An 18815-nucleotide genomic window follows, 5' to 3' on the forward strand; every position below is an offset into this window, starting at 1 on the left:
TAACATAAATAATTAATATTTCTTCTGAAGAAAATAAATTAAAAAAACATAACTTTGAAAGAAATCTCCAATATATATATATATATATATATATATATATCAGTATAATAGTGACTACAAGATCATAGTAATTTATGGTATTTGGTGCAATATGAGGTTGTATATAATAATTGTTTTGGATTGGCTTCGATTAAACTTGACATATTGTCCAATATTTGGAGTATGAGTATTGGATTATAATGTATTACGTTAAAGCATAAACTTAAAATTAAACTAATACGAAGTTTATTTTAAAATAATATTTTTTTTAAATTTTACTTCATATAATAATTTTGGATATAAAATGAAAAAAAAAATATTTAAATGTGGGCATAGTTATCCCACACTTTTTTTTTTTTTTTAGACATTGAATGGTCATAAAACCCATCTATGCTAGTTGTAAACTTGCGATTGGTATAAGTAAATGGTATATATGAATGCATTAGATTTGGCAAAAGATCATTTACTAAACTACTTGAACGGTGCCACTTGTCAGAACCCAAGAAAATACCACTCAGAAGAGTTTATATAACAGTTTGTCATTCTATGGGATCTGTATTAAGTGGATAATAAAGGGAAATATTTTCGTCATTTAGCTCATGGCTTCTCGTGTGGACCTGCATGGCGACATATGCATTCATACCATTCTTTTATATGTGTTTGAATATGGTTTGGTTACTTATATCTGTATGTATGTATATATATATATACGATTTTTTGATTATTATCTTTACATATATGTGGTTACCATTAAATATATAAAGCAGCATATAAAATATAAATAAATGGCAAAATGGACTCTAAATTACCTATGCTATTTTAGTGTCTAAATTAATGCTTAACTAATTATATCATACCATACTATTTAAAAAATTCAAAATGTTTTTTAATTGACTTTGTTAAGTTTGTTCCATAAATAATGTGGCAAAATATAATTGATTAACATAATTTAGGACATCAAAAATTGAATACATAATCTGAATCTAATAAACATAATATTATTTATCATATAATAACATTTATAGGAAGAAAGTGTTATTTACAACTCTCTAGTATATTGTTTTTAAATGATTTTAGACAGTCGTGATCATCGATGTGTCTATTTGTGTAATCAATCATCAATAAAATAAACATCTTCTTTTGATTTTACATTACTCTCATTTAGAACTCCATTTATGCAATCAAAGTAATGTTAACTTTTACGCAATCAAAATAGATCTTTCCCCCTCTCGAAGTGAGTTTTTTTTTTTTTTTTTTCCTTGCTAAATGAAGTGCACTTAATTAACGTAAGAGACTCCATCACTCATAATTTTTGGTTAAGTGTTTTTACTAGCATATAATTTGTATTAGATTTTGTGATCGGTTTTGTATATTTTTTTCATGTTGATCTGATTTAAATCAGATTTAATGTTTTACTTAGAAAGCACCATTTTTCTTTTGACTTTGAAGTAATATAGATCGACAAGAAAACTTATAAATTAAGAAAATAAATACACTATTATATATAGAGTTGATAAAACGAATTGACTTGAATATGCTTATTTCGATCGGATTCGTTGGGAGCTTTGCTCTTCGAATGTTTGCTCTTGTATTGTGTTTTATCATGATTAGCAATAAGTTTTAAGGGAGTCCTTCATATGATGTAATATTACATGAGTATGTGCTAATCATATGATTTTTTTTGGCTCAAATGCTAATAATATGATTTAATTTAACATAATTTTACATGGGTAGGTGCTAATTTAGTTGATATGTTCTGAAATTCTTTTGATATTTGTTTGTTTTCTTTTCATTCAAATAAATAAATACTGAAAAAGTGTTTTATGGTAGGGATATTTTTATGGTACACTGTATTTAATTAAAATCAGCTTAATATGTTAAAAAAATCTGTATAAAACTAATAAAAGCTAATACAAATTCGGTATGTTAGAACAATTTTCTAGCGATATATATAGGAGTATTTGTTTTCATACCCTACTAATGAATTCTCAACATTCGGTAATTTTCGATTTCAAAATCTCGCCCAACAGGATACTGGCAATATTGATACAACTCACTAATTAATCAGTTTTATTGGACTTTTTCTTTTCTTTTGGTAGAATTAATTTTATTGGACTTAACTCGACTTATGCAATGGAATAAAAAATTTCTTCATGATCACATGGAGATTTTTTGGTGTAGAATTAGATCGAGGAGCCGTAATACAAGGAGTGCATGAATTATTTTACATATATATATATATATATATATGTCCATTAGCATAGAGACAAACACATTGAAATAAGCAAATCCATGTGAAGTTTATGTTAGGTAATGTGTCCCAAGTTTCCTTTCATCTTCATGCAAGTTGTCTCCTAGCTCACTTGCTCCTTCCTCACCCATAACTTATATATATATATATATATATATATGCGTGTGTACATGTGTGTCTATATATATATATATATAACGACTGTTGTTTTATGGTTTTCTAGCAAAAATCCAACCCCAAGAAGCCAGAAAATCATTACCCCCCCCTTCTTATCCATGCACACTCGTGGCCTTAATTTTCAGGCACGTAATAATAAAGTGGCTGGTCTACCATATGCAGAATATATAAGAAAAGTTTGGTGTGCTCTCTGATTGGGAAACAAGGTCACATTGCAATTCCCACCTCAGCTTATAACATGCAGGGTTTTCATGGGGGTCTCGGATATTCAGAATCCTAAGTTGCTGATAGCGTTTGGGACGTGGGAAAACTGAAAGAAAATGTGTGTAAATTAGTGCTAACATTTGTAATCACAGGGAACGTGGATGCGTATTTTGAAAGAGTTTAAGGTTTATTTTCTGTGGAGCTCGTTTTTATTTTGTTTTATTTTATTTTTTCGCACAATTAAGTGCTAGCCGTAAGAGTGAAAGAAAAATCCTAACTATCTTTTTAATAACTATAAATAATGGTTGATATACTGTTTTGTTTAATCACAATAGATCATTTGTATAGGGCGGAGCAAGGTCCTTTATATTTTTGCCCCTCGTTTGAAAATTTTTACACTTTTTTTCTTCATTTGCCAACCCCGTGAAAATTTATTTAATTACAACATTTACATGGAATCTTTTTAAGAAATTTTATATATCCTAAGTTTTGATTGTTACTTTGAGTACTCTTATTTCATTTTTAAAATTTCTAATAAATCAAAGATACAAACTGATAAATTAAGGTAAAAAGACTATTGTGTTATAATTTTTTTTAAAAATTTTAGTTTGATTCACACCTTCTAAAAAAATTAAGGCTCCGCCACTTTGTTATATCGATTTTGGTATTTCTACATGATTTGTCGTTGTAACATTTGTTTCTATTAAATAAATTGTCATTCTTATCTGTTCTATACATAATATACGCCAATCTTTTTTTTTTTTTTTTTTGCTTCCTTTTATTTATTTTTAAACTATCTCCTTTTTCCTCTTTTCTTTCTTTTTCTTGTGTACCACTTATACATTCTTATCTTTTTTGTTCTATTATACATTTTTTCTTCAAAATTGACCCTTGTAAATTTACTTCTTTTTTTTTAACTCTCTGTTCAAATAATTTATTCTCATAAATATCTTTGTCTAAATTTTTTAAATCATGTTTCCTGATAAAACGTTTCGTTAGTATTTTTTTCTTTTCTTTTTTTTTCTTCTTCTTTTTCCATTCTTATCTTTTTTTTTTATCTTATTATACCTTTTTTTTATTTTTTCTAAATAAAAATTTAATAAATATGTCTTTTTTCATTCTTATTTATAGTAAGCATGCGGTTTAAATTATTTTTTTTAAAGAATTATATATATTTCTAGGGCGTTGCCAAATGCGTGTCTAGGTCCTCTTGGCTGAAAGAATATATATACTGCGTGCCAATATAGCAGTACTTTTAGAAGGGGTTGTCTTCAGGATATTGTTCCCTTTTTAGTGGATATATTGGTGAGTGTTGATTGGTCGTGGTGTTAAATAGACCTTTGTTATTGTCTTTTCTTTTCTTTTCATGGTTCTACCATCTAAAGGTCTCTTTTTTCCTCTTTTTTTTATTTTATTTTTTTATTTTTTTTATTTTTTGTATTTGGGAGAATCATAAAAATATCTTTTCTATTTAGGCAAAATGTGGGTTTTCACCAAGTGCTTTTGAAGACAAAAACATCTATATATTTTACCAATCACATAAAAAACCTCTTCCTATTTTAAGAAATCAAACTTAAGGTGAAAAGACCTAATACCCTTAAAATCTTGTTATGTAAGTAATCCTTATTCTCTAATAATTTTTTTTAAAAAAATATACCAAAATACTAAAAGATACAAAATAATATTCTAAAAACATACAAAATTAAAAAAAAAAAAAAAAATTGGTGCGACCGACCCTCACAATGCATGGCTTGGGGTGAAAGGGGTCTCGAAGTACAGTGAACGGTTTTTTAACTTAAATATATATGAATCATATCGTTAAAATTAATCAAACAGCTAATAAAACTTGGTCTATCACTCTATTAATTAGGGCTGAAAAATGTACCCTGCAGTGGAAATTTTCATAAAAAAAAAAAGCATTAAATTCAAATTTAAATATACCAAAAGTACATAAGTGATATTTCAAGAATAAACAAAGATTGCAATAGATTGTAGCTATTTAAGCTATGCATTTTACCCTTTAAAAAAAGAATAAACAGAGAATAAATATTCCATGAAAAGACAGAGATTAAAGATCACTATAAAAAAAAAGTATGAAAATCAAAGGAAATACTCAATCAATAATTCGGAAATAGAAGAGAAGTTGGTAAAAATTTGGCCAATCGCCACAATCTGGCTGAATTAGGCCAACCAAACAATATAAGAGCTCACGAAGTTCCTAATTAAATGCAACAATTTGAAAAACTCACATTTGAGTGGGAAAAAAAAAGAAGAATTCGTATTAAATTTAAAGCAAAGAGGAAAGGCAAACGAAGAAAATTAAAGCATAATTAAATGTAAAAGAAAAGGACAATAATGCCTATTGAGACAAATTAACGATAAAGCCATTTATCTGGTCATGCGAGAATCCTTGACTATTTTTTAGACTAAACTCTATTTCAACTTGTAATAAAATGCTATTAATTTCATCTTGAAAGTTCTTTCCAAACAATTCATATTTGCGAGGAAAAAAAGGGAAAACAAGTGGAATATATATTAAAAATTTAAAATCAATAAATATTATGGTTTCTTCTTCTTTCATTTTTTTATGGCTTCAAAAAAGAATAGTATATGTATGTGGGATATATTCGGTAACAAGAAATCCATTAAATACTTATAAAAAGAAAGCAAAAAAAGACTTAGTTTCATTCGTTTCGGTCGTTTGAATTAAAAATTTGAGTTAAAAGTTTGAATTAAAAATTTTGAGTTAAAAAATAAACTCATGTGATTACGCAAGTCACACAGAATGACAGGACTAATTAATAGACTAGTGATGGAATGTAACAAGCGATTGATTTTATTATTATTATTATTAGAAAATTTTTTATATTAGTACCATGTGTTATAGCGTAATTGTCTTTTGATACCTTGTATTTTTAGTAATTTTAAATTGATACCTTGATGTTTTAAAAAATTATTTTTAGTACTTTGAGGTCATTTTTAGGACTAAAATGTCAAATTTATTATTCTCATTATTTTACCAAAAACTAATAAATTTAAAAAAAATTCTAGAAAAATTATTTTAATTTAAAGCATTTTTTATTTTTTATTTTTAAATGTTTTAAAAAAATTTCAGATTTTTTTTAAAATTTATTATTAATCTTTTGGTTAATTAATGAGAATGATAACTTTGACATTTTCCATTCTAAAAAATAACTTTAAGATACTAAAAAATAATTTTCTAAAACGTTGAGATTTTAATTTAAAATTATTAATATGAATTTTTCCTTATCATTATTCCTATTATTATTTTGCAAATGAAGTGATTGATTAATTAAACCATTAAGTAGGCCATGGCTATCTGAACAAATCTCTCAATGTTCCCTTTGATGCCAAAACAAAATAGAGTAAAGACAATTAGAGGCCTCCAAATGGCCAAAAAGAAAGGCATCTACATGTCAAATGAAGCTTACTATCTCTCTCTCTCTCTCTCTGTTTTTTTTTTTCTTTTTTTTCTTTGCTCGTCTTTTTTCACTTTATTTATTTCTAATATCAATCATTCCCTAAAAAGATTTTCAGTACAATTTAGCCGTGAGAATTTTGCCTTCCTTTTCCCACCTGTTTCGTTTATGCTCCACAAAATTATGCCCAAAATAATAAAATTTTGCACATATTATTGTTAGATCAACCCGTGAGCATATTAAAAAGAATGTACGGTTGAAACTTCAAAACAGCCCTTTAATTACAGATATGGATGGGCCTATTTCTTTCGGCTACTTAAATACGTGGAATTTGCTTAACAAAAACGGTGGTGAAAAGTCCTCAAAAGTATTTAATTATCCAAAAAAAAAAAAAAAAAGTACTCAAAAGTATTTGCTCTGGTGTTGTCCAATCAAGGGCTCCCAGAATTATGGTCCTGCAGGGACCTATAAAGGTTGCCTAATATCATTATGTGGTGAAAAGTTTGGGTATAAACCTATTTAGTTACTCTTTTGTTTTCTCCCTTACTAATGGGCCAAAATCGAATCTATTGGCTGTTTATCTGCCTAATCTCCAAAACCTAGGTTTTTTTTTTTTAAATTTTAAATTTTATTTATTTACTTTTTGGCAGTTAAAAAAAGCTTGGTTGGTGTATTGAAAAGGAAAGGTGGGGAAATTGCTTAATCCTCATTACCAGGAAGACCAAAGAAAGCAAACAGTCATCACCTTGTTGAACTTTCCGACCAATTTAATTTAAATTAATCCTTGTGTTAATTTTTTAATGTCATTGGAAAATGAACACCAAAGTGTATGAACTTGAAAACAACTCATTACTTTATAATGTAAAAAGCTACACGGGACTCGTTTTTGCAGATTGAACCTATTGGTAAAGCAAGTTATATCCACTTACTTTACTGTTAGGCAATTAGGCAAATAGTAAAAGCGCAGTCGGATCTTTTTGTTTATGAAAGTAATTAGCATAAGCTTTTGGATAGGCATTTTTTTTTTTAATTTAAAAATCCTTGATAATCTCACCCAGTTTGAGAAAACAAAAACAGTGGAAAGGATTGTTCATTTCTTATTCTTTTCCTAGCAATAATAAAAATGCGCCCTATAAAATGTTTTTTTTTTTTTTTTTTTCAAGCCAAAATAGGAGTTCTAGATCTCTCCTGTTAGTTCTCAATAATTTCATTGCATAAATGATAAATATATACGTATGAGTACTTCATTGCATAAATGATAAATATATATGGATGAGTTTCAACAGTTTCGTTTTCATAAATATTTATTTATCAAATACAAAAATTGAATAAATAGTGTGATATTAATCTAATTTCATTAGTTTCTATACATTTAACTACTCAATTTATTGCATTTGTCATATCAATCTCATAAGATTAAAATACTCATTAATGAGTAAATGAGTAACATAGTTGTGTTGAATTTTTTTGGTTGGTCTACCTGTGTTGATTTTAAAAGCATAAAAGGTGACTTCCCCTTCACTGGTTAAATACATGTGCGTATATTTATCTCTTCTGTAGTGCACTTGCCCAGTTTTGACATGTTTGAATCTTCTTTTTTTTTAACCAAAACAAAAAAAAAAAAAAAAAAAAACGCGCCTTATCCTCTATCCAATCTAGCACGTAAATCACCTCGAATTAATAAAATCGGATGGTTTTTAATATAGTGCTTAAGGGCAGTCTAAAAAATATATTTCACTGTACAAATTTGAGATCGCATAACTAGTAGGCGATCTCCAAAACTTTACCCGATTTGACATTGCACTAGACTGAAAATTTTGATACTTTAGAGGTTGGATTGAACTAAAATTTTGATGTAAGGGATCATGTATTTTGTTTTGTTTTATTTTTCTTTTCTATTATTGAAAATATGGATACTTATTTTTACTCTAAAACCTATTAGTTTACAAAAATAACCTCAGTGGGGAAATATCTCACACTTAAACCAGCAACGGTGGTGGGTAACGACCATGCAATGATTGTAAAGGGATCCAAAGGCGGTTTAGCACACACGAGACCAGCAGGAGGCCAGATCCGGCCAGCCGCTGTGGAAGGTTGCCAATGCCAACCTCAGCTTGGGCTATCAGCCCAGCGGCGCAAGGATTGAGAGATGAGAGATAAAATAAAGAAGAGATAGTAACGTTTATTTTGACCAAAAACAAAAGTGACAACAAGAGCCAATAAAGGCGCTGGCCAGACTTGCACTAGCACTTGTTTCCTCTGGATAGTATGAATAGAATCTTATAAGTTTAAAGGGACCCATCATTTCCAAAATAAAAAAAAAAATAAAAAAAAATAAAAAAAAATAAAAACGTGACAAAATGATAACAGAGTCAGCAGCAATGATTATAATGATTAATGACATTCAAAATACAATCGCTGAAAAACTTTTTCCTCCGAATAAATTAATGATTAATAAAAGAACCTAAGAGCAGGAAAAATGGTGTGCAAAGTAGAGATAGGAATCATATCATGCTACCTATAGTTCCAACATTAAACATGTGATGACCTGATTGAAGAGATCAAAGAGTTTTCCACAACCTTATATCTCGCCCGTTCCCAAAGGCTGCCTTGAGGTATCACCAGACGCCCATGCCTGATAGTCTTTTACAAGCTACACAAACAGTTTTCTTAAAGCATCAGAAGAGAACAAATACAACAGAAAAGGAAATGGACCACTTAACTTATTTTCTGTAAAAACTAAAAAATTTTGTCATTTAAAGAGTCATCAAGTTTATTATTCGTATTCATTGAGATAGTATTGTTGCACACACTGAAAAGCTCTATTAGGTATCCACTTTGCGTTGCTGGGCGGGAGCCATTTATTTTATTTTAGTTTTATTTTTACCAAAAGGCCAACTTAAGAATTAAATAATGCGTTTCTACAACCAAAACCTACACAAATGAAAATCAAGCCCATAATATTCACCATACATACCCCAAAAAAAAAAAAAAAAACCTACTTTCAAGCTTCCTTTGGTCAATTTCAAGTTCAAGATGAAATCCCTGCATTCTCTATGATCATACTCGTCCAAAATTTTGATTCCAATGGATCTAAGGTTTATTTCTTTTTTTTTTTTTTCTGACACAGAAGATAACCTATTAAATCATTTTCGGTATGTTATATTCCTAAAATTTAAATAGGAAATATTCTCAGAATAGCTCATTGAAAATAAAGAACCCATTTGTGGTAACCCAATTTTGCAATTTTTAAACAATGGTGGCACACCTTTAGTATAAAGTTATAAACCAAGTACGAAGTCAGTAAAGTTTCAAGTTAACCATATCTTGTTCATAATGAATGTGACCTCACTCAGAAAAACGCCATCAACTATCACAACAAACTGACAATCTACTTATTGACAAATTAAAGAATAGTTGTCATGATACAAAAGGAGACAATAAACACGGTTAGTTATCCACTATCACCTTTGCCATTAACTTTCTTTAAACTAGGTCCCTACTCCCTAACCACAACTACGTACGAACTGTTGTTAAGTCCAATAAGTCCCATCCGTCTAAGACTCTGGATCCATTTAAGTAATTCATGCTTCTAGCAGCATAATCGCCACCATTAAGTTTATATCATTACCCATTTTTTAAGTTGGTAAGCATTTTCTACTCCTAAAAAAAGAAAAAGAAAAACAAAAAGATGCGCACACTTCAGGAAATTCATAAATGAAAAGTCAATGCATCATATACGGACTATTTCTTGGTTGGTTGTGGCTAATAGCCACGAGTGAAACAGTCAAAAGACAATCTCAACTATGCAAGTTAGCCATCACATACGTTCACTCTTGCACTTCAACTCGCCGTAAGCAAATGACTGCAAGCGAAGAACCATCACGAAAAAATATTTGGAACATGTGATGCAATCAAAATAGAAATACATGGAGCTAGAATTAGCAGTTATAAACTTTTCCTGCCTCATTTAAATTTTCAGAATATAAAAGTCAATAGGAAGTTCCAAAAACCTGTGCCATAAAGCGAGGAAGCATGATCTTTAAAACTTGTTCAAGGACTTGGGAACCAGTAGATTCAATGGCTTGCACTGGAATTGGAAGAAATGAGAAAGGAACCTCAATGCTAACCTGAATTTCACATGATTGTCAACGTGTAAAATAGAGGTATTAAAGAGTATCTAAAAATTGTGCGGCACAAATATGTATGTTAAACAATATCTATATTGTTTTAAGCCATTACCTCGATGATAGCCTCTGAAGTCAGTTGTTGCTCTGACAAGTCTCCTTCATTGCTATTGCATGATATTTTATTCTCCATAAAAGCTGCATGCCCACACCAAATAATGTCAAAGCATTCCTGAAAGAAGGATAAACCAAATGACTCCAACAAAATAATTGTTTATTCATCTAGAATAAAAACTCCGTCATAAAACCTCTTTCACCATCCCTAGTATCTGTTGTATAATAACCTACGGCATAATTTTGTGAATAGTAATAACGACACTAAGTCTATTGGAAGAATTACAGAACAATAATAATGACAAATAATAGACACATTGATGAGGAACAAGATGCCAAATTTACATACCTATACAAGGCGTCAATGAATGAAGAATTTGTATTTTGTTATTTTATGTTTTGTAAAAATAAATTGTTAGAATTCCATGCAACTTAACAACTAAATAACTTACAACCAAGGTCTGAAAATTTCTTGGTACAAGATGACCTAGTTATAGATTGGTAATTTAGCACAAACTGCTTTAAATGACAACTAATTTTTCAACGTGCACAAGTTGATTCCTAGTAAAATAGCAGAAAATAACAACTAATATGAGTTGGCAGAGGACCGGTACAAGTAGTACAATTGGTCGAGTTGTTATTACAGGAAGCAAAGTTGCATAAAATTCTAAAATAATTTTTAACATAATATAAAATAAATATAACAGAATACTAATTCTTCTTGAAGTCCTACGTGTTAAGATGTGGCTCAAATTGACCACATGAATTGGTGATATCACATGGATGAGATAACTATGGACCAGAGGGCTGTTCAAATTAACCGAAAACCGAGCAGGACTGATGGTGTCGACCAAAAATTGCCGGAAGGCAGTGACCGACAACTTCGGTTAGTGAACCGAACCGCACCAACATTGGCGGTTTGGTGCTCGGTTTGAAAGATTTTACATCGGCCGGTGACTGAAAACTGACTTCTTCCTGTTTCTGGCAGAGTTTCAGCCACTGACGCTCATTTTGTTGCGCCGTCCCCTCTCCCTACCCTCTCGTCTTCTCCTTTCTTTTCTTTCATTTATTATCCGTCAAAAAGCCTACTATTAGGCCCAAGTTCCTCAAAATAAAGCAAAAAAAGTGGGGCCAAAGCCCAAAAGTCTCCAGGACTTTTTTTTTATGCCATCACCTCTCATGACATAAACCCACTATTTGTCGTGCCGTTCAAAAAGCAAGCTACGACGGTGACCAAACCAAAACCAATGACAAAATCGGTCATTGATCAATCGGTTTCATCCCTTTTCTGGACGGGGCTCAATTTCCATGAAAGGGAAAACCAATGATGTCGGTTGGTGACTGAACTGATGAAAATTGTCAGTCATCGACTAATGTACAGCCCTACCAGCCTACGATTTGCCTTTTTCTAAGATTATGACAAGTATAACCAATATAGTCTGGTATGTCCTTAGAAGCCAAGTTTTGCTCTCTCTCTCTCTCTCAAGATTGTTACAAATGCAGCCAATCTAAAACCCAAATAAACTCAAAATACTCCCGTAAACACACTAAGAGAGATTCTCTTAGAACACTCACTAAACACTCAAGAAAGCTCCCAAAATTATGATGCTTTGAATGTTAGAGGGGAGAGCAATTTATAGGTTAGCTTGGGCATTAGATTGGAAAGGAAAATTTGGCTTCCAAGAACATAATAACACTATAGATTAGTTACACTTGTCATAATCTTGGAAGAAGGCAAATCTTAGGCTCCAAGAACCTTGAATCACCATAGTTATATAATCTATGTGACATCACCAAATCCCATGTGGTCAATTGAGCCACATCTTAACAAATCTCCACCTTGGCGAAAAATTGAGCCTAGATCCTTGGTGCTTTTGTGAGAGCATTTTCGGTTTATTTGGGTTTTGGGTTTTCAATTTGGAGAGTGTTTAAATACTCCTTTTATGATCTCCTTGTTCTTTTGTTAGTGAAAATTCCTCGTCGTCTTTGCCTGTGGACGTAGGCTAAAAGTTAAACCACGTAAGTTTCTCAGTGTTATTTTTCCACGTAGTTTATTTCTTATTTTGTCCCAAAAAAATATTATATTTTGGCAGGATTCCTAACGTAACACACCTCCCACTAATTTTGATAAAAGTAAGGCAATTACTTCCTCTACTTTTACTTCCAAAGTTGAAATGCCACAACAGTCATGCTAGAGATCATATATCCTCTCGTTGTCCACAACCTGTCCTTGTTATGAATCACAAGAATGACACCTCACCAAAGGAAATAAGCTCTTTGCTATAGCTCCAATACAAGCAGATATGAAGAAGACTCTCTACTGATATACGAAGATAATTCCTCTTCTGATGAGGAGCATTTATTTGTCATGAGACCCATTTTGTCTACTCACCGATTGTGATGCATGGAAACAAATCAATATCTTGCACACGTTCATACCTCTAAAGCCAACTATTACTAAAATTTGATCTTAAGCCTGAACCACATCCTCGCCCATTTAAGTTAGCTTGGGTAGATAAAGCTTTCTTTCCTGCTACAGAGCAATCTCTGCTTGACAACTTGTGCCACTTGTGACAACAATTTGACAACTTGATCAATTGTACGACTTGCACCAACTCATAGTAGTTGTTATTAGCTAGGATAAAATAGAAACCAACATGTGCAAGACAGAAACTTAGTTGTCATTTAGAGCAAGTTATGCTAAAATGCCTATCATAGATTGCCCATCTTGTACCAAAAAATTTTTAGACCTTGGTTATGAATAATTTAGTTTCTCTTCTAGTGTTGTTGCTCTCTCCTTAAAATTCTCTACTATTCTCTCTTCTCTTCATCAGATTCTTAACTATTTTTTTTTTTTTTCTATTTCTTTCTTCCTCTCTTGTTCCCTCCAAATCCTATCTTGTTCTGCATCACACATGGTTCAACAACTTTCCTACTTCCAAGAGAGTTGAAATACAAATATTCCACCTAAAGAATTAGAACACAATATAAAGTGTCACTCACTCTCAAAATTCAAGTCCCAAATATCTCCAAAAACTCCTCCACATTAAAAATCTAATTACACACTTCACTCGCTCACTATTTTTCTCACTCCGATACTCCGCCAGAAAGAGCTCTCACCTTTTTGTCATAGTCAACATATTTTTATAATACTATCTTTGCTTTTGTTAGTTGTGATTACCCTGTACAGAAATACTAAAATTAAATATTTTATTTCACTAGAAACCATTACCATACGAATAAGTTAACAAAAATCCATACATAAAACGTTTCAATTTATAAACCAATAAGTTCCAGGCCTTAAGACCAGCGATATTCAATATGGATGACGATGACAGTAACAACACCAAAAAAATTAAGGGATACTCATTAGTTTGCTTTGATCCACCTAAAAGAAATTACGTAATTTAAAGTTTAAACTTTGTGAAGAGTGACACTATCAAACCACAAAATCATCAATTCAAATTATCCTCCATCATACAGGTAAATCACTCATAGACATCATGCATGCATTATTAAAATATAATACCCAGAATTTGTTGTACTATAAGCAATAAGATTTTCAATGTAAACAGGAAGGACTTATCTTACCATCAAACTTGTCATTCTGTGCGACAACGATTGGCGAGCCCTCAAGCTGTAGAATTCAAAATAGTCAAGTAAGAGGTACACCAAACTCAACATAGAGCCCAAAAGCAAATAAATAGATAAATAAATAAGCTTGGGTCCTTCATGAACTATTGTTTCTACATGTAACGTGTAGAAACAGGGGGTATAACATGTCATTTACTCTATATAACAATGACATCGTAAAGATGCCACAACAAGGAATTTATCTTGACACAATAATGTTGTACTTTTTTGGTCATTGTTATATGTTACACAAATAAAATACATGTTACACCTCTTATTTCTACATGTTACGGTGTGGGACAAGGGGTGCCCAAAGATAAGCCCTAAAATAAATAAATATAATCAAAATTCAAAACACACCTTGCATGACAAGAGCTTTATGCAACACCCTTTCGGCTCCTCTTCTACTCTAACAAGCAAAACAGGGCAAACCTCAAAGCTAAAGAACTTGATCCTATACACATAACACCTGAACGTGTTATCATCCACTCTCTCTATCCTCTCAGCATCCAACACCGAGTACTGGCTCGCCGGCAAGCTCATGTACTCATCTGACAAGCGCAGGGAAAAAAAATCCATAAATTCAAAACACAGAAACGACAACAAAATGCAAAAAACAGCAAATCCAAAAACAAAAACTACAAAATAGTAGCTTTGAAATTCCAATGTGCGAATCCGAAATTGCATTCTAACATTACTTAGCTGTTCAAAATCCATAAATTCATAACACGAAAACGACAACAACATGCAAAAAAAAAAAAAAAAAAAAAAAAAAAAAAAAATTCAAAAAAAAAAAAAACAATTCCAAAAAAGAAAAACGACAGAGTTGAATCCAAAATTCCAATGCGAGAATCCGAAATTTCATTCTAAAATTACTTGGCATTTCAAACCCCGTACATTTCATATAACTGAAACGACAACAAAATGCAAAATACAACAATTCCAAAAACAAAAACGACAAAATGGAAACAAAGGTCCAATGCGAACGAACCTCCACTCTTAACATCACTTGAGCATTTCAAAATCCACGTTCAAAACATAAATACTACAATAAAATGCAAAAAAAAAAAAAAAAAAAAAAAAAAAAAAAAAAAAAAAAAAAAAAAACCCGAAGAAGAAGAAGCAATTCCGAATACAAAAACAAAACAAAAAAATCAAAAATTCCATTCTAACATTACTTAGAGGGCGTTGGAGCTGTCGAACCAGTACGGACTCCTTTCGCCGAGCGGAGAAACGAGCTCTCGGATTCGAATTCACCGAGACGCGAAGCGAAGACCTCGAAGAAGATTCGCCCGAAGAAGAAGACGAAGATAAGCTGGAAAGGACATGGCTGAAGCTCAGAGAGCTTCGTCGTCTAGGGTTTGTGTACGGACACGAAATTGGTCCGAAATATATGGAAGAAGACGACGGCGAAGATGAAGAACTGGCGCTTAGTGCCATTCTTCTAAAGTTTCTGAATTATGAATTAAAAAAAAAAAGAAAAAAGAAAAGAAAGAAAGAAACTTCTTTTCTTTTTCTGTTTTTAAGAAAAGGCGAACAAAGAAATACCTTACATGATTAGCCAAAAAAAAAAAAGAAATACCTTACATTTTACTCGAAGGAATTAATTTGAAAGAGTCGGACAATAAAACAAGAGGATTGGCCGATTGGTGGAGTGGATTTGAAAAGTGAGAGGTCGAGAGCGCTAAGCCGCTAATTGCTAAGGATTTTCGCGCACTCGCTCTGTTTCGCTAACGTGTACGGCATTACGATAATGGGATGAGATCAGTGGGGACATCATGAATCCGTCTATCCGGGTCTTTGGGCCTTTTGGCTCGAATAAGCCCGGCCCACGAGACGTTCACAGAAAAAAAAAATAAAGAAAAAAATGGAAAATTTATCCAGCGTGAGTCTATACCTATCATTTTAATAAATACCTATAAAAAAATACTAAAGAAAAAATTACAGAATTTACCTTAACATGGGTCTAAATTTTACCCCTCAAACCATGCACTCAGATTCTTGACTCAAATACTTTTAGAGTATGTTTGGTTGGGTGGAAAGGAATGGAATAGAATGGAATGGAATTCTAGTTTGATATTTGGTTGGATTTATACAAAATAAATGATCATTTAAAAGGAATGGTCATTCACCCATTTTGAGTGAATCATCATTCCTTCCTCATATAGGAGGAATGACCATTCTAATTTCTTTTTTATTTTTTTCCATAATTACCCTTGAATATTATAATCTAATTAAAATATATTATGTAGTAGTTATGTCTTATAATATAATATAATATATAATAAAAATAATATAATATAATATAATTATAATAATATATTAATTAATTTATAATATAGTTATAAATTATAATATATTTATTTAATATTCTATAATAATATATAATATATTATAACATAATTATAGTTGTAATATTATCTTACAACGTAATATATATAATATAATATAGTTGTAATATTTTAATCAATAATATAATAATTACGCTAATAATTCTAATATTATTATATTATAATATTATAATTATATTATATAATATTAATAATTATATTAAATATAATAATAAATATACATTATATTGTAATTATATATATTATATTATAGTATAATATAATCATTATTTTTAATTATTTCATTTATTATTTTAATAATATTATTATATTATATATCATAATTATATAATATATTATATAATAATAATTTTATTATATTATGTTACATTTTATATATTATAATGTTATAATTATATTAACAATTTTAATAATATTGTTATATTATATATTATAATTATATAATGTATTATATAGTAATAATTTTATATATTATATTGATAGATAAAATATTAGTGTTATATATAGCATAAGGGTAAGTTTGTCAACATGAAAATATTCATGTTCTATTCTAGAGAATTCTTAAAATTACAACCAAACAAATAAATCAACTTTCTTTTCTATTCCATTCCCATTACCATTATCATTATCATTCTCATTCCTATTATCATTCCCCCACTGTAACCAAACGCACCCTTAAAGGTATTTATCTCTTTTCTTCAATCACTAATCACATATGTAAAGCACTTTTGATTCACGCGTTTAAAACTATAATTCTAATTCTACTATACTACTTTTCTCTTATAAAAAAGTTTCATGCCAATGAGTTCTCTAAAAAAATATGAATTTAAAATCAAAATTATTCAACTTAAATGCATGAACTAAACGGGCTAGTAGAATTTCTTAAAAAAAAGAAAAATCCTTTTTTATTTTGAACTCATAGAAATGCATACTCAAACCACATGTTTAATTTTTAATGTATCAACTAATATGTAATCAATCAAATTATAACACATTATTTAATAGATTTAAATAACAAAATAAAAGAATTTAGTTAAAAAATGTTTCAATTTTTTAAATAATGCGGCACATCTGATTGATTATACACTATTCTAAATATCAAAAAATCAACGAACAAGCATAAAGATAAAGATATCTTTATGAATGATGTTGTTTTATTATTTTTCTTTTTATTTGTAACTTAATTACTTAAGAGTGACGATAACATAAAATTAAAGCAACAATTAAGGGGGATATTCCCTAATTTTCTCTAAGATGTTCTAAAATTGAATGTTATAATTCTGAGAAAAATAAAAATAGAATATTAGTCGAACAATTTTATTTGAAGTTGTATATTGCAGGTTCTTTTCGTCACATTGTTTTTTTTTTTCCCCTCAAGAGATCACATTGTTATTTTGAGGAACATATTTCTTGTTTATATGTGGATTAACGTCCGAGTGAAGTGGGCATATGCTAGAATTTTGTGTAGGTGGGTTTACTTAATTTGATTAGCAAAACTCCCAAACTTATGCTTAAGTTTAAATTTGTAGTTTAACTTCGAACCACAAAAATCAATACACATAAACACTCTAGTCTAAAAAAGTCCTCATCATTCGGACCAATCTAGCCCGGCCCATTAATACATCATAACTGTAGCACCACTATTTTGACTTTTTTATTTTTGGATCTCCCTGCTATTTAACTTAAAAATATCATACTCAAAATCAATCTACAGAAAATATATGTTTATTTCATATATTTATACTCAAATTATTAATTTTATTGTATTATTTTTTTTTTCAAAAAAAAAATATTAATTTAAAACGTTAGAATTAAAAATTATAATTTTAATATACCTTCTAAACTAGTCTTAAATATTGAAACTAATATTTTAACAAAAAAAAATCAAAACTAATATTAAATTGACTTTTTTTTTGCTCTTTAATATTAATGTTCCGTTTATTTTACTGATTTAAATTTACAGTAAAAAATTATTAGAAATAATTATATCTAATTTTTTTACTATAATAAAATTACATTTAAATTTAAATTAAAAATTTAAATTAACAAACTAAATGAGTTTAAAAATATGTTGCCATTCGGATCCAAGTGGCGAGTAAAATGAATCGTATACCTAATTACGTATTATACACCGTAGACTGTATATCACCAAGAATTGGAATTTCGGAGCGCGTGTGATTGGAGCGAGTTAGCATAAAAATTGAAACCCAAAAACAGCTCGATGCTACTCTGTCCATTTACCCTGCGACCGCGTGGAGCCGCGTAGAGCAGCCAATTAGACATTTTATTGATTGCCCTTTTTCCTTGAAATGACGAAATGATGACCTACGTTTTAAAGTCAACGGTCCAGATCGGGAGAATCATGGGACCGACCGCATGTGATTTTACCTACCTAAGTAAAACAAACCGAAATAGTTAAAAGCGGTTCTCGCGGCCAAACAAAAACGAGATAACCAAATATTCCCACGCGCAACTATAC

The 18815-nt window shown here is 30.2% G+C and overlaps 1 protein-coding gene across 1 annotated transcript; it reads right to left on the bottom strand.

The window, feature by feature from the left end:
• Positions 1–8455: 8455 nt before the first annotated feature.
• LOC21391380 (uncharacterized protein SYNPCC7002_A1590) lies at positions 8456–15506 on the bottom strand. Its single transcript, XM_010092129.2, has 6 exons — positions 15164–15506; positions 14346–14536; positions 13944–13989; positions 10354–10436; positions 10125–10241; positions 8456–8764 (listed from the first exon to the last, which is right to left on the bottom strand). The coding sequence occupies exons 1-6, from the start codon at positions 15423–15425 to the stop codon at positions 8693–8695; spliced, it is 771 nt and encodes a 256-aa protein (XP_010090431.1). The 5' UTR covers positions 15426–15506; the 3' UTR covers positions 8456–8692.
• Between the last annotated feature and the right edge of the window lie 3309 nt (positions 15507–18815).

Source organism: Morus notabilis, unplaced genomic scaffold (assembly GCF_000414095.1).
Source record: "Morus notabilis unplaced genomic scaffold, ASM41409v2 Scaffold1378, whole genome shotgun sequence".
Taxonomy (NCBI): Eukaryota; Viridiplantae; Streptophyta; class Magnoliopsida; order Rosales; family Moraceae; genus Morus; species Morus notabilis.